The sequence below is a fragment of the Dicentrarchus labrax genome, unplaced genomic scaffold, assembly GCF_905237075.1.
Source record: "Dicentrarchus labrax unplaced genomic scaffold, dlabrax2021, whole genome shotgun sequence".
Taxonomy (NCBI): Eukaryota; Metazoa; Chordata; class Actinopteri; family Moronidae; genus Dicentrarchus; species Dicentrarchus labrax.
The window spans coordinates 25,450,661-25,467,984 of NW_026136719.1; the positions used below are offsets into that span (position 1 = coordinate 25,450,661).

Genomic DNA, 17,324 nt, shown 5'->3' on the forward strand with positions numbered 1-17,324 from the left:
AGAAGCCATAAAAGCATTGTGTTCCATGAGTAATTCAATTCTACAGCAGCTTTTGCCAGTGGCAATGATTTCTATTAGATATGGTTGATCAGTTCATCCCATTAAAGACAATGGATGTCCTCTTTGCTCTCCAGTGCTTGTTTTACAAAACCCTAATAGGGCTGGTTTTGGGCATTTTGTTTGTGAAGATTGAATGATTGCAGCGATAGTAAAGCAAAGGAACAGGTAACAAGGAAGAATAATGTGTTATTACTGTTGTTTTCTCTTGAATTAGTTCTATTCTTTTGCACTTTGTTTGGTATTGTCCAGCCAAGAATGACCAAATGTTTTGTGTTAACATCATGATGGTGTATGATAAATATCCACTTGTGTGATTATGTACATTCAACAACTGGGTTTCTTAATATTTCAAAGTAGCATAGTCTGAAACCGTCCCTCTGAAGAGACTTACAGGTGTAAAGGAGCTGCACATTGTAGGTGCCATATTGAAAACAGACAGTAACAAGTAGGAACTGAACCTGTAACCTCAACCATCTTGCTGCACCCATAGAAGTGTACAGGACTGCTCAAGGCAAAATGATATCATCCATCACCCTTTACGTCAATCATCCAGCATCTGGCTGCGTACAATTCTTGAGACCTGCTTTCTCATTCTTAAGGTTCCCCCAGGCTTTCCCATGTTGACCTGAGGATGAGAAAGCTAATGAAACAAGACGCAGCCTCTCAGCAGCCACAGTATGACCCTCTGGATTTAACCCATGCATTTGGTTAGGGTCACAGCAAAGATGCTACCGCTGTTCCTTTCTGTCCTTTTACCTCTGTACTTACTTGTGAAAACATCCACTGCTACTTCTTTACACTACCTAATAAACTATAGCCATTTGAATGGATAATAACCACTACACACACACACACACACACACACACACACACACACACACACACACCATCACAACCTTTCACCTACCTTCTTGAAGTGTTTAGGTGACCTCACAGTTTCAGTCTCCGTAATACCTACTCACCGTGCCATTAGTGTCAACCCTACACCATAAAGGGTCTTACTCCATAGTACAAATAAGAATGACCATTTATTGACATAATAACACAACTTTACTGAGACTATCCAGATTGTGTTGTATACGTGTGAGCCATGATTCTTAAATTTGACTGTGTTAATACTTCATTAAAAACAGTGACATTCCCACATTAGGATCATTTCTTGTTATGTCATTCCATGGACTTTAAGTACCAGGTAATTACCACATGGTAATTATGGCCATGGTATTAACAAAGAGTGGGTTTTTTGGGGCTTTGCTTTTGTTCTGCGCCCCATTAAAAATCTCTGGTCTCAATCTCTGCAGGCCTCACGATAGGAGGAGTGTCATTAAGCTTTTCTCTCCGGGCTTTACTAGTATCTGCAAAGATTTAAGCACTTCAGCAATTTTAAGTCTTATTCGCTGCATGCTGTATACATTCAGTGAGAAGAAACAGCAGTATGAGTCAGGTCAGAGAGTAACATTTCTCAGCAGCACACAGCACATCTGGAAAATGTATATTTAACACCAATAGGTGCAGGCCACTAAAGTGAGCTTCTCTGCAGCACCTCATCTCATGCTTCAGCCAACACCTACGCTCCAGAATCAATCTGTAAGAATGCAGTGCCATTGTCCTCAAAATGCTTAAAATAATAACCAGGTTTTCTGGCAGTCTCCTTCATCTATGTATCAAAGAGTTCTATCTTTCAGTAGGTCACACCCCTTCAATCCCCAAGCAACTGGTGAATAGAGAACACAATGGGGGGCTACACACAAGTTGAGTTGAGAATGGTGGGTAGTAATTATGGGGCACAAAAAGGGAGGCTTGACGGCAGGAGGATTGGCATGATTGCTGTTTGAACTGTGAGAGTGCTTGAAAAAAGAAAAAAAAGGCTGCCACTGATTGACAAGTCTCAGAGAGATATTCAGACTAAACTTAAATCTCCCATAAGAGCGACACTTGAAATTTCCATACTGACATTTCAGATTTTCTCTTATGTAAATGTTGCGTAAGACATATTGTTCCACAGTCATAAACACTGTAACACATCATACTTTGTTCGTTTCTACAGTGAAAAAAAAAAAAAAGTTACAGTTTTTTAACATGTTTTTTCCTTGTCTCACAGAGTGTAGAGGGATGGGTTTGAGTTTATTTGGCACATATAAACACTTCCACACCTTATTTGGCCAGTCTCACTGACAAGTAAAAGACAAATGTCTTTTCCACAACCTTACGCTGACCCATCCTCAAATGTTACACAGGAAAAGTTGTTGCCTGTCATCCAAAAATCCATCTGGAGAAGAATCAAACACAGAGATGTGAAACACCCAAAACATTGAGGAAGACGAGAAAACAAACCTGGACTGCAGATACCGGTGTTGGACCACTGATGTTTCATACGGTTCCTCAAACTTTGCCCTCACCAGGACCTTCACTGTTCCCATAAACTATCACACAGGAAATGAAGAACAATCATTTTCCTGAGAGAATAATAGTAGAGAGAAAATCAACAAGGTGTCATCTGGTGCGATAAGGAAACGTAACAATGAGGTTTGGAGGAACTCCCTGAAGAGCAGAAGGAGACGGCTTGCCAGGCTCAAGCCTGCAGGAGTCAATGGTAGTGCAAGAAATGTGTGTTTGCCTGTGTATGTTTGAGTGCATGACTCGCATCAAAAATGTGCAAAAATCCACACCATGCCAGCATCTGTAGAAGTAAACACCCATCAGAGATAAGTGAACTCTTTGCACTGAGCAGCTGGATAGAAGCCATGTCTGCTCTGTGAGCGGACCAACCAGTGGGTCCATCTTTAAAGGGAAATGTGTGTGAAAATTATGTGCAAGACTCGAATGTTATCCATCCATTGGATAGTGACGGCCATGGAGAGTCAATGTTTCAGCCATGGTTTTGGAGTGAATAACGTTTCTTGTACTTAACATTTCCTCACTCCAGTGTTCACAGTATTTTTTCGCTCACTCAGTAGCTCTATCCAGCAACTTACCCATATTTCTCTAACCTGTAGGCTTATGTTAATGCACTGTGCTGATTGTTTTGAAGACCTATAGGCTACACATCCATGTTCGTCATTCAGGACAAAGGAGGGGTCACAGGAGTGTATATACACACCCAGGTATCCTGTTGTTTTTAGCAGGAAGGTTTATTCTACAGGAACATAAAGCCTTCCTTTTTACGTAATGCTCCCTAAATATCCTCGCTTTAACAAAGTCTAATATATTAAATTTTTATGTAATTTTAATTTGTACTATTGCACTGAATCAGTCTGTAGTATTGTGTTTTTGTAGTCATGGTAAAAGCTTAAACTTGCACCTTGGGTAAAGTCTGCATATACTGTATTTATAGAGATGTAAAAATGTTTTTATACTCTCAGTGGATGGGAAGGAGCATTAGTTTAAGTTAGAATGTATTAAGAAACTTGAACAATACATATTTACTCTCTATAAGTCGAACCCATCAATGTTATACCATAGGAAAAAAACCTTTAAGTTTTTGAAATAAATGGCATACTGTGTCTAAACTTGTGGAGTGGAACTCCAGCCAGTACTCATCCTCGTTTTGCCCAAGATGCCTGGGCTACCTGGTTAAACTGAGGCACACAGTAGTGTCACATCCATTTACCAGCGAGGCCTGTCGGTTCTGACCTTTCCTTCCAGCCTGGCACAGTGAGTCTCCCATCCGTATGAGGCCCGTGTCCAGCTTGGGTCCACAAACAGAGGCTGCTCACTCACTCAGGTCCTGAGGAGACCAAATCAGATTACCAACACATATCTCCCACAATCTGGTGCGACAGGATCACCCCCCAGGCTGGGCTGAAATGGATACAGCAATATACAAGAGCCATGCAGAGGAAAGAGGGGAGGATGGAGGGTGTGGGACCAAAGAGGAGAGCGGGAGCTCTGGGTAGGCAAAGGAGTCACACTGTTGTACGTGCGGCAACAATGTGACTTAATTGATTCCATGCCATCTCATCAATTTTGATTAAAATGAAATGAGCCTCTGTACGTTTGAAAAGGTTAAAACAAATTGAAGGTGGAAATCACAGCTGGTAATCACAGTTTGTCTAACAGCGGGCTTTTAATGAAGCGACCTGCTCTCCATCACTCATTTCTGCCTCCTGTGTGCATATAGAGCGAGACTGTGCATTTTTTTTGTGTGTTTGTGTGTGTGTGAGTGTAAGCATGAGCATCATGGCCTCCTTACGGATGAACTACTCTCCTGACAGCAGTTAAGCCAAAATTAATTGATGGCCTCAGCACAAAGAAATGCTTTGACCAATAAGCCACTGGATAACTCATTTGTTATAAAAGGAAAGGACTTTCTGAAGAAAATGTTTCATTTCATGTGCACTGATTTACATGAGATTTACACAAATTCTCTGTTCAAGAAATGCATTGACAGAAAAGCACATACAGTATATAACAACAAAAACAAATATGCTCATTCTGTATTGTTTCTGTAAAGATAAAATGTTCTATTAGCACACAAATACTGTATCTAATGTTTATGATCCAGTTTTTGTCAAACCTCATGATGAAAACAGATTGGTTCACAGAAAGGCCAAATAGACCACACACCATGCAGCAATGCAGACGAATCAAGCCATTATAGCACATAAGCCATATATCATAGTTATTTTCTTTAAGATATTGCTTAGACGTTTTGTGCTTTGAAGAGAAAAACTATAGATTTATTCAAATGTTTATGTTCATCCTGCTGGTATTAAAATATAAAGATTATAACAGAATCACTCATATTATGCCTCCACTTTTTTTAGTGTGGGAGTTCACTCATGAGTTAATGTAACATTTGCTGCGACTTAAATATTTGCTTTGCACAGTTAATGATTTGGTTCAAAGCATTTCGTGTTTGGAGTGATGGCCCTAAGTTTGGCCATAAAAAAAAAAACCTCAATATATGCAGAATACTTATGTCCGTAACTTTCAAAAACAGTATCTTATGGGTAAAGTAATATTACACACATGCACACGCATTAATTCCACACAGTAAATCTGATTCTAACTTAAACCTCATTGTTGTATAGCCCTGAAGTTGATTTAAAATGACAGAAGATTTAAAACACAAAGTGGAGCTGACAAGTCGAACAAAAACAGACATGGAAATATAATAGATAACTGCTGCCACCTAGTGGTTATATGAAGAACCAGAGGTACAGCAATGAACCCTGCATTGCCCCATGCCTCATAATAAACAAAGTCTCTAAAAGTCATTACAAGTTCCCTCAGTGGAGAATATAAAGAAACAGGCAGAGATATAATTGTATTCTTGTTTTATTTTAAAAAGCAAACTTTGCAGTGTTAACAAAAAAGAAAAAAATAATTGCAATGCACCTTGCATGAACAACAGTGCCGCTAGTTAGTCTGAAAGCATACCCTGCTGGAATATGCTGTTGTGAAGAAGCACTGTTGCCTTTTTGCTCACAAATTGCCCTATTTTCAGTGCTTGATTTGCTTTAGTAAACTTAAAACTGTGTAGACACGCTGCTGTCTCAGCAACAACAATCTTCAGTAGAAATGCAAATGGATACACATGCAAAGCAAACCTCTGGCTAATTATACAGCCGTCTTACAACGTCTGTGTCCCTGAGCGCTTGGAAAAAAGTGTAATGCACAGCATGTATGCTCTTCATAGACATAGCTTTAATACAGAACATCTGTGGGTTACCAGATTGGAAAGATCTTAATAAAGCTTACTGTACACTAATTATACTGCAACACAGAAGCATGAGGACTCTTTGCTTATATTTAAAAAGGTGTTGGTTTGCCATTTTTACACTCATTTACAGAGGACCACAAAGACAAAGGAGAAGGTACACAAAGCTATTTTCATCTAAGTCCAAGCAAGGGGGTAAACTCAGGCTTCAGAGAATGATGTATCTATGTCAAATATCAGTCAACGATCTGAAAAAAGTATTCAAGTACATCATAAAACACTCACTAACATTATATTGAAGGGTTTAGACAGTTAAAACACTGAGGGCCCATGAGTTTTCTGCCATATTTTCATCCTATAACTAGCTTTTTTTTATTTATTTATTTATTTTTTCTGATGGGCACATAACCAAAGTACACACACTAAACACTTTAGGAGTGAAAAGAAGACATTTCCTGTGCAGTGGCTTGGGTAAGTGGTTCTTCAAAATCTCTATAAGGCACTAAAATTGAAAATAGAAGGACTCTAAAAATCATCTATAAAAAGGCAAGCACATAACCTATAATATGGCTCTGCTGTGGCAAATGACTTGAATTTGCTAAAAGTCGTTGGAGGGCAGATGACACTTTTGCTAATTCCTTCTCAGTGCAGTAGATACAGTGTATGTCCTCCGGTGCAGTCAAGGAGAGCTCATCGGTTCTTCCCCGATCTCAGTCATCTTTTTTGTCAGAGACACTGTCTTCCTGTTTTTCCCCTGAATCGGTCTGGCTGGACAATTCCAGATCACCTGGCCTCGCCTCCTGGATTGCTTGGTACCTCTGAAGCTCCAGGTAGGTGGTGAAGAGCTTGGCATACTCCGGGTGGGTCGTGGCAAAGGCTTGAAATTCACCTGAAGAATCACAGGCAAAAAGAAAAGCATTACGATCCAGTGTAGCTTGGGATAAAGAAAGTAAAAATAATGATGATAAAACACTAAATCCATTTATCTACTGCACATACTCCCACAACGCCCTGGTTAAAAGATCGAAATGTTGTTTTTGTCTTAAGGCAGAGTCTACTCACTGAAGGTGATGAAACCAGAGCCGTCAGCATCAATCTCCTTGAAGAGCTTGGTCATGTTTAGATCCGACACACCCAGAGCTGAGCGCAGCAGAGAAGTAAACTCCTCTCGGGTGATTCTCTTATCCTCATCTGTATCAAACAGCTGCACGAGAGAGGACAGAAACAGACAAAATGTATTTCACTTTGCACAATTTTTTGAGTTATTTAAGGTGCAAAATTTGTTTTTTTTGGCTAAATTAGTTTGACAAAAATAACATTTTCAGTCACATTACATAAACACCAGGACTGTTTGTTCAGAACCACATTTAACCTTATGGCCAGCAAAATGACTCCATGCTCTCCACAACAGACACACATTGTTAACATGACATTATCCAAGCCTCTCTGAATGCTGCCTCTGTTCTTCCTACAGTACTGCTGCTACTGTCTGCTGTGCTCTAAAATCAAATAAAAGCAGGGCTGGGTGATTTAGCTTAAATTTAGCACTTGTCTGCATGCGGCTTGCATTTTTTAATGGTAATTGTATTATTTACTTTTATTTTGTATAAAAAGCAAACATTATACATGCAATATTTGTCACAAGTTCTAGTTAATACATCTAAAAAAAAATGTTTGCTTCACATGGTACTACAGCTTAAGTCTACCAAGCAAAAAGCGATAAAATCCAATCCAAAAAATATTAAACGGTTAAACTGAAAGAATTCATGTCAGCAGGAAATGTATAGTGCAAACAAATCAGCATGACGAATGTGGAACATTTCTGACGCAGTGTTGATTACACACCTTGAAGAATTCATGCTGTTTTCATGTGTGGAATATTTCTGTCATACCTGGAAAGCCATTCGAAGAACGTCTTCGGTGTTAGCTGGTCGACACAAGATGGTCACGCCAATAACATACTCTCTGAAGTCAATGGTGCCATCTCCGTTCTAGACGGGGTCAAAGAGACAGCAATAAAAATACTTGCAACGGTCAAAGCACACATTATTTTGATGAACAGCACTTTACCCTTTTATGGTCTAGAAATATAGACTTTTTGACTTGTTTTGTCTGACATCAACAGTATTGAATGTTAAAAGGAGTATGAGGAATTTAAAGGGTGATATAATAAGACAGGAAAATTATGAGGCATACATTTTCTCAGGGAAAAGGGTACTCATTGAACTGGATGTTTTTATGCTTTAAGTCCTCTCTTCCCAGTCAAGTCTCTGGTAGACAGAGGGAAGGAGGCCAAACTACTTTGATCATAGTTTCCTCTTCCAGACTGTATAAATCCTCACAGCATAATGACCAAATGTTACTTTCATTGGTACATAGAATATGCAGTGATGTAATACATATAAATGATTTTGTAAATTGAATATTAAGATTGTTGCACATTATGATGTCAACCATTATAATTATAGTGTGTTTCCAGCAGGTTGGGTCGGGGCCATTTTTCTTACCTACTTTCACACCCTGGCTGTGTGTCAACAAAAAGGAACTTCAGTATTTAATTGTCATCCATTAGGGTGCTATTCAGTGGTCCAAGAGGCTCTGGTTGTATAAAATCTGAATATTTGATATACAAGTCTCACTCTGTCAAACAGCGCAAACAGCTCCTCGAGGGGGGGGTTGACGGGAAGCTTCAGGAATCTGGCAAACTCTTCAATAGTGATCCGTCCTCCTTTACAAGAGCTGGCCATGGTTGCGAAGCCCTCCAGCTCTTTCTTCACATTGTCCCACTTCAGACTGAGGGAGCAGGGCACAATTTGTCATTGTTAATGTCCCTGCTTGGTGATGCCAACAGTGTACTTAAAGGTCCAGTGTGTAACATTTAGGAGGCTCTATTGGCAGAAATGGAACATAATATTTATAACTATGTTTTCATTAGTGTGTAATCACCTGGATATAGGGAATAGTTCTGTGTTTGTTACCTTAGAACCGCCTTCCATGGAGTCCACCACGTTGAACTGCCATGTTTCTACTGTAACCCAGAAGGGACAAACCAACACTGGCTCTAGATAGGGGCGTTCGCGTTTTTCGCACACTTTGCAGCCACCATAGTTTCTCCTTCGCGCTTGGAAGGGGAGGGTGTAGTGAGAGTGTGTGAAAGTTGCAATGTGCAGCTACACAGCTAGATGCCACTAAATCCTACACACCTGACCTTTAAGTGAGATGTTCTTACTTGAGTTTACGGCTAATTTTGGTGAACTCAACCAGGCCAGCCTCCATGGGGAGCGTTAGCTCGCCAGCAGAGATCATCAGGCGACAGTCTTCATATGTGTGGTCTGTCACTGGAACTCCCAAAGCCCTGAAAGCACAGTGACAGTTTGCTTATACAGTGGTCTGCTTAAATACTCGCCTATAAAGAGGTGGATGCAGCAGGCCAGGAACATAGGCAAATTCCAATAAATGCAATCACCAAACTCAATGTACACTTCTAATGCCGTAAAAATGGTGGGTTGAATTATATTGTATTTACTACCTGTACACTAGGGCTGGGTATCGTTTCAAAATGTTCGATACCAGTACCGATACCAGTACCCTTAACATGATACCGATACCAACTGAGAACTTCATTCCATACTTTTTTTCGTAAATGTCACCACTCCTCCCCATTCAAAAGATTTTTACACAAATACATTTTGAAAGTGCTCAAATATTTATTTAATAAATGTACAAATATGTACAACGAATAATTTTATATGTGTGTATATATATGTTACCTGAAGTTGACGGTTGCTCTGTGTTAGGGTGCCCATTTCCTTTACATCAAAAAGGACACTTTGCATACACGGACACGCAAACAGATATTTGTTTGGTATGATCCGGTTTTAAATTTGAATATGTTTTTCCACTAGATAACATAAAGGTGCATACACATACCACATAGCTAATAATAAATATACAAGATACAGCTCATGACAACGTGCCCTTCCAATTCAGATTACATAGGTCTAATAAACATCATACAGAAACTGTTCTTAATGTTTTTATCTGGATAGATAAAGGGTAAAAAAAAATAAAGCTGTTTCAGATGTATAGGCACAGCCTAGGCACAGCCTATACATCTGAGTATGAGCACTTTCAGAATTTCAGTCCAACAACGGACGTTAGCTCACTGTCGCTGAGAGCTTGATTGACAGCCTGGTGGTAGCAACTGTGAGTGAGCGCGTGTTGTGGCGATTAAACACATGGCTTATTTGAATATTTCATGTGTGGATAGGTCACAACACAAAATCTTTGAATGCGGAGCAGCGAACTCCGCCACAGACTACTAGGCGCACCCGCTTTACCGCCATACAAAGCAAAACCATAGAAACAGTCATTGTTTTCTTGATCTGGGTAGTGGGTAGAAAAAGAACCAATTGCAGGTATCGTTTGACAGGCGCAGTCTCGATACTACTCGATACTCCAATACCCAGCCCTACTGTAAACGCATATATATATATATATATATATATATATATATATATATATATATATACTTTTGCTTTACTGTTTCACTTTGCTTTACTCTTGCATGAAGACCAATGAACACTTACTGGGCCATAGTTTCTCGCACTCTGCTAGCAAACAGAGCCGGGGTTTTCTTCTCTTCCTCTGTGGGGATATGTGGCGGCAGAAACTAAAAAAACAGAGCAAACAGGAAAAAAAAAGATCATAAACTAGATGAAAAAGAAAGTAGACCCCTAAACCTCTGCATGGAAACCAAACCTGGTAATGGAGAAAACACATCTGGGGCTCAGGCTGATATAGTACCTTGGAGTACAACATAAAATCCAACTGTATTTCTGCAACTTAAGGTTGCATACTTAGTTTTCTTAAAAAGAACTCAATGGTGGCATTGATACTACCGGTAAATCAAATCAAATCATCTCTTAAAAAAGATGCTGTATACAGCTACTGGGATTCACAAAAGGTTTTCCATTGGTGAAAAATTATGAATCATCAAAGTTTTTTATTAATATTGTGAAAGCATTATGTAATGTCTAAAAGATGCACACTAAATGAATGTTACCTCTATCTCTACAGTGGTGTACAGTTGGCACAGAGTCAGAAGCAGCAGCGTCTTCCTGCACATAATACAAGCAGGACAGTCGGTCACATATATTGATTCAATAGTACAAACAGTTGTTAGGCAATAATGTTGCTGTTTCAGTGTTATAACTGTGATTACTGTCTTCAGAAAAAGTAGCAGCAGACACAACCTTCACCAAACATCCGGGTGAAAAATAAGAAACCTCTCAAGATACAGACATGTAGAAAGCGTACTTACGAGCTGAAACCCTGCCAAGTCCAAGACACTGTATCCTGGAGAAGAAAATATAGGGGAATGCGTAAAGCTTCATAAAACATTAACACTGGGATGTAATGGTATTCAGGAGCCTCATTTATTAAAATCTTCTTAGATTTACACTTGAACTTTGTCTTAAGATAATTTCTGATGGTGTGATCATGTTTGATTCATAAAAGGTACTGAGCATAGAAACCTTGTTTACGCAGGTTCTAAGAAGCCCATTTGGAACTTTCACACCTGTGATCTATAAATCTCAAATTAATTTAAAAGGCACCTGCATTAACGATTTCATCTTAATAATGCTTGCACGAAAAGGGGTTAGTCAGGACAAGCCACGGACCAAAAGACATACATGTGACGGACAAATAATGATCAGTTATGAGTTTGTGTGTAGTTCGGTAACCAGCACTTATTTTAGTGAGAGATCTGAATCTTAATGGTCTTCTCCCACTAAGCACAGCAAACCAATGGAGGCTGCTGAGTTGAGGTGAAACAATGTAATGTTTATACAGAAAACTGTTTATCTTGATGGATTATTTTGATGCCAAATTAAGCAAGAAGACTCTCGACATACGACGCACTTCATCTTGTGTTTCTAGAATGTGTTTTTTATGGACACATAAGAAACTGTTAATAGGTCATATTTCTTAAAGGAGTTTGGTGTAATATTTTCCCCGGAGAGTGCAGGAAAGCTGCTATGTATAGTTATTGGTTTGATTAATGGTTTATTAATGTGTGTGTATTGATTACTGACGGTGGTTGATCAGGCTAATAATCTAATTGTACTCGGTCTCTAACGGCAGTATGCAGTAAGTGCTTTCCCTTTGTCTGTATTTATCTGTCACTCACTGCTGAAAGTACAGAACAGAATTAAAAACTAATATTTTTATATATAACAGTCCAATAAACTGAGCTTTGTAGTGAAAGAGCTACCATAATCTTGCACCCAAACTTTTAACTATAGCAAGGTGTCCATGATTCCTACCATGTTGTTCATAAAGCTAACGCAGAGTTCACCACAGGCTTGTTCAAAATTGATCTTAAGTCCTTTGTATCAGTGAGGTGTTGGTACCAGTCTGTGACAGTTCAGCCAGCCAAATTCATAAGAACAGAAAAGGCAAACAACATGAAGGGGTGTCAGCAAAGATTCCGCTCACCGATAAATCCATGTACTTTTACTTGGATGGAAATATCCCAAGAGGATGCATTTCATCTTTGGCTCTGCCTCTATATATTTATCTTCTGTACAAACAACAGTGTAGTACAGTGTGGCCTGTATGAATAAGGCTCTCACGATGTGATGTGAAATATATTAATACTGTACCATAATCACAATCACTCACTAGTTTGTTGGGATATCTCATAAGCACAGGCTGCACAGGGACCCCTGGGATAAAGGCACCTAGAGATGGGGAACACACAGTATGAAAGAAATCATGGAGTCTGTTATTTCTCATTATGAATGAATGAAAGCTGAATAGTTATCTCACATTCCCATTCCATACACTCACAACCAGTTTTGTCAGCATCAGTTGACAGCAAGTCAGTGCACACAACATCACATAGTGAATGAACAGAACAGTGTAGCATCAAGTGTTCTGTCGTGTAGCCTTTGCACTTGATTGGGAAAATGCTAGATGTGCCCTAAGGAATAGATGGAATGATCAGTAAAAAGTTAATTGTAATGTATTTTTATTTTTTTTGGCCTTTTATTGGCTTTATTTGATAGTGACAGCTGTAGATAGACACGAAAGGTGGGTAAAGAGAGGAGGGGATGACACGCAGCAAAAGGATTCGAACCCGGGTTGCCGCAGCAACTCCGTATATGGGTTGCCAGCTCTACCAACTGAGCTAACCGGGGGCCTTACATTCATTTTTGATTTTGCATCTTACCCTGTTTGAACGTGATAAGACATGAACGATTTGTACATGTTCCCTCTGGAAAAATCAGAACCTGAGGAACAAAATATCATTAGTAAATGGTAAAATCACATGCTGTACAATTATGTTATTATGCAATTACGCAAGGTATGCTTTTATATTTGAGACAACATTAGATGCACTTTAGCTAATCCTCTGATTAAAAAAAAAAAAGTACTCTAAACGTGACAAAGGAAACTGTGAAACCAAACCAACATCCTGAGATGAGCTCTTGGGTTTTCTAAGCTGACGAGTATCTCTGCAGCTATTCTACTAGCAGGTTCATATTAGGGACATTCTTTTGTGTTGAGACAGACCTGTGGCCATTTGCCTCCTGACTTGGCTCTGCTGTCAATCTCTTGGATTGTATTCTTCCGGGAGTCTGGGTCCTTTCTGGACACCAGCACTGGCTGTAGGCAGCGCACAAACCCTGCAGAGAAAGTACAACACACACACACACACACACACACACACACACACACACACACACACACACACACACACATTAACATATAAACTAAGAAAAGTAAAATAATCATTTTTTAAATCATATTTTTCACTAAATATTTCATGCACAGGCCTTGTTTAATTGCATGACTTTATTATCTTTAAATAAGGCAGTACCATTTCATTAAATTGTCACGTTGGACACGGAAAGTGTGATTTGTACAGTTAAAGATAAACAAAAATGTAAAGTAAACGACACAAACGTTTCACACTTTTGTACGTTTTCACACGTACATACTGTACTGGAGCTTGAGAGGACAAGATGGCGCCTACAACCACACACGCCCCTACTTTTCTCTACTGAAGCAACAAAGCAAATGAAAGGTGTCTCACTGCCAAAGATGGGCGTAGCCAGGTTCTCCACACGGGAGACGGTGGAAGGCAAGCCTGCAACAATGCACACAATCCCATCAAAAAAGGTGGAGTGGGGAGCCACAGCCAGGATGGGAGCCTCACTGCTGCCGACCTGCTTGCCCTTGACCACCACTCTGAAGCCCATGCAGAAGTAGTACGTCCTCCCCAAGGCAGCCATAACTCTCCGACACATGAACCTGGAGATGACCAGAATGTTCATCACTGAATTTAATTTTATATTATGGAAAATTCTGTTCAATTAAAAAATACATGCGTATCTAAAAGGGCACCGCTTTGTTTCACACTGGCACCAGCCATGTTAAAAATGTGGTCTAAGTATTTTACATATGTCTCCAGCATGTTTTGTTGGCTTTTATTGACTGGGGGGGAAATTGTCAGTGGTTTAGTAAGCGTGTTTCACCATTTTGTACTTTCCTGTTAACATTCCAGTTACTTCCTTTTAATCTAGAAAAAGGGTATGAAGTCATAACAGAGGCCGAGCTGTGTCTCGAATCGGATACTGTACAGACACTGTGACAAAATGATGCATGGCGATATGGAACTTTTAAAAACCTTTGTCTCGTATACAAGCTATGAATATTTAAAGCTGCATTAATCTTTCTGCTCAGTGGGGCCGGAAGCTTAATGCAACGTAAGTAGAAAGTTTCCTACACAAACACAAAGCATCAACATCACCTTGATATACAATCGGCTGATTAAGATATTGTGGCTAAGATATTGCCTGCATAAATATGCAGGAGGCACAGAGCAACATATCTCTTGCTTTTTTGCAGAGGGCAGGGCGCATACAATTTTGAAGTGCAATGTGTCTTTACACACTTTGAGCAAGGCTGGTGACAGACTGGCAAACAAAAATCAGTGACCTGAAAGTGGTTGAAAACAACATTGCTATTCAAAGTGAGGCATTGATTCTCAGTGGGATTCATAATACAAGTCTTTTTTCACATTATTGCCCATTATTTGGTTCAATTAAGCATCACAGACACCATTTATTGGAGTTTTTATGATACTTAATGAACAAATACTAATTCCAATTGTGACATTTGACTATGTAGCAATCTTTCACAGTTTCATAGTAAAACCTTAGCTTCCTTGTCGAAACCAACCTGAGAATGTCTGAGCCTGTTAGCAAAGCAATAAATAGCTGAACATAGAATGAGGTAAGATAAGCTTCCTTTGTCACCTACACCATGTTTGGTCATAATCATATAAGAAGCTATGGTCTAAGGTCACACCGTTGTTTCTGTTTGCTGTAGAACTGCAGCTACTATCTGCAATACACCCTGTTTGGTACTCAGAGGTAAACTACTGCAATCCTAACAGATCATTACATACTGTATTCACACTGTGTGGATATACACTGTCCAGTTGGATGACCCTTTTAATTCATTTGCATAACAACCATTAGATGATGAAACATTGGTTTGACTATTTAAAGAGAGAAATCACTTTTTCCAGTTCCTTTTATTAAACCCCACTAATACTACTCGGCTCTCTCCTTTCTGAGAACTGAGGGGAACTTATCTTGAGTAATGCTTGTGGTGCAGATACCATCTACAGAAGTATGATTCGGCAGTAGTGCAAGCAGCTGCACATTCTTCAAGCAATGTCAGGAACTATTATTTTGAGAATATGCTGCCTTCGCTGTGTTTTACTGTTCAGTTTATGAACCCAGGAAACACACAGCTTCTGCTACTTCTTGCTTTAGCATAACTCACTGTTTTAGTGCAAGTATATGTATTCCTTCACCAAAAGCTGTGTTCATATGCACTGAATAGGATGTGAAAGAGAGGTGTTAATAGCCTACTCCCTCTTTGTAGACATGGGGGGCAAAATAATAGTCACAATGTTTGTCTATGCGGTTGCTTTGCAAGCACAGAAAATGTACAACAATGCACTGGTAGAAGAAGGTGAAACACAATGTCCAAGCAGGTTTCTGGGCCTGTGAAGCAAGCTGTGCATTAGGCAAAGTGCAATTTACTTAGGCAAGTTAAAAAAAAAAGAGAATTTTCTGCACATTTAACCCAAACTGATGTCAATAAAGCAGCTGTATTGTGCAACTATTACATTTTAAGTGCTTTAAGTGTTATAAGTGATTAAGTGAGTCTCATATCTAAAAGGCCATGGCTTTTTGAGGCCAGTCTTGAGGCAGCTCTGGTGGCTGGGAGGTGCGGGTGGCTCCAGTGGAAGACTTGTGTTGCAGTGGGATGGTGTTAGTATCCTAATTACCGTCTCCAGCCTGTCATCGGTTCCACAGCTCCTTTCAGGGGATGCTTGAAGGTTATTATGACAGCCACGGGCCATGTCACCATAAGAACCAGGGACAGGAGGATGGCGCGAACGGGGACCAGAAAGATTCCCAGGAGGACGCACTGCATGGAGAAGGACATACACAGTTACACAGGCCCTACACATCATGAAGGAAGGACTGCTGTCAGAGACTACCACAGCCATTAGTGGTTGAGAGCAGAAATCTGCACGAGTATGAAAATCCACCTCACTGGACAGCTTTCTAGAAAGCACACAACGGCTCTTATTGTTTGTGCTGCACATAACGAGGCTTTACAAGCCGATTGTCAAAGCCTCGTTGGAGAAGATTACAGGCCCTGGTTACACCGCAGCCTGTGAGTGTGTGAGTGTGAGTGTGTGTGTGTGTGTGTGTGTGTGAGTACGTGTGTAATCTCACACATCAGATGAAACACTGTTTATGTGTTTCCCCACAAAGCGATGACTATATTCTTCAAAAGCTTGCCAGTACATGACCACTGAGCTTAAACGCCATACTCACTTTAACGATAGCGGCTGTGGTCAGTTTGGTGTCTTGGACGAACGGGTTGATGACGGCGGGCAGGAGCAGGGATTGTTGCCTCGGCAGGGCGAACACTCGCTGTGGCGGCATTGCAGTCCAGTGGAGGAAGAAACAGGCAAATGGTTTAGTCGAGGCGCCGTTATGTTATCATCTCACTTCCTCAACGGGGGGACCCAGCTCTCTCGTTTCTCTCACCCCCACCCCCCTCCAGGCCAGTATCAGACGATCAGATCAGACGGGTGAGCGCGGACACGAGCGAGCGATCGTGCGTGCGAGCGAGAGCGGAACCGGACCAGCGTTTTCCAAAGCTCCGCCTCCAACGCGGGTACCGCTGCACGGTTCGAATCCGATCGGTGTGTTCCTAATGCCTGCACCCGTTTATACACTCCGAGAACCCGCGTTACGGATGTTTGCATTATGTTATTACTCATTTAGACTTATTTCTGTTAAATGTTGAAACGGATCAGGTGAGAGAGAGGGCTGGAGACGGTGCTGTCGGGGACCGTTGCAATGTGCTTTGTGAAAATGCTGATTAATGCAGCCGTGATTTGATCAATCTGTTATGAACACAAGCCCAAAGATATTAGAAGTAATACACAAGTAGCGAATTGGCAACGATTTAAGGGAATAATAACGTATTAACACAT

The 17,324-nt window shown here is 40.3% G+C and overlaps 1 protein-coding gene across 1 annotated transcript; it reads right to left on the reverse strand.

Annotated features, from left to right (window-relative positions):
* Positions 1-5,324: 5,324 nt before the first annotated feature.
* lpcat2 (lysophosphatidylcholine acyltransferase 2) lies at positions 5,325-16,971 on the reverse strand. The gene is made up of 14 exons (XM_051380272.1): positions 16,657-16,971; positions 16,098-16,240; positions 13,827-14,044; positions 13,304-13,416; positions 12,960-13,020; positions 12,410-12,468; positions 11,046-11,080; positions 10,788-10,842; positions 10,312-10,394; positions 8,952-9,077; positions 8,362-8,515; positions 7,615-7,713; positions 6,785-6,926; positions 5,325-6,611 (listed from the first exon to the last, which is right to left on the reverse strand). Exons 1-14 carry the CDS (start codon positions 16,765-16,767, stop codon positions 6,433-6,435), a joined length of 1,578 nt encoding a protein of 525 aa, XP_051236232.1. The 5' UTR covers positions 16,768-16,971; the 3' UTR covers positions 5,325-6,432.
* Between the last annotated feature and the right edge of the window lie 353 nt (positions 16,972-17,324).

Excerpts from the sequence above, each read along its gene's own strand:
- lpcat2 (XM_051380272.1), bottom strand. The coding sequence starts at position 16,767 with ATGCCGCCACAGCGAGTGTTCGCCCTGCCGAGGCAACAATCCCTGCTC. Across the intron at positions 16,241-16,656 it reads CCACAGCCGCTATCGTTAAA|TGCGTCCTCCTGGGAATCTT; the intron begins GTGAGTATGGCG and ends TTCTCCATGCAG. Across the intron at positions 11,081-12,409 it reads TGAGATATCCCAACAAACTA|GATACAGTGTCTTGGACTTG; the intron begins GTGAGTGATTGT and ends TTTCTTCTCCAG.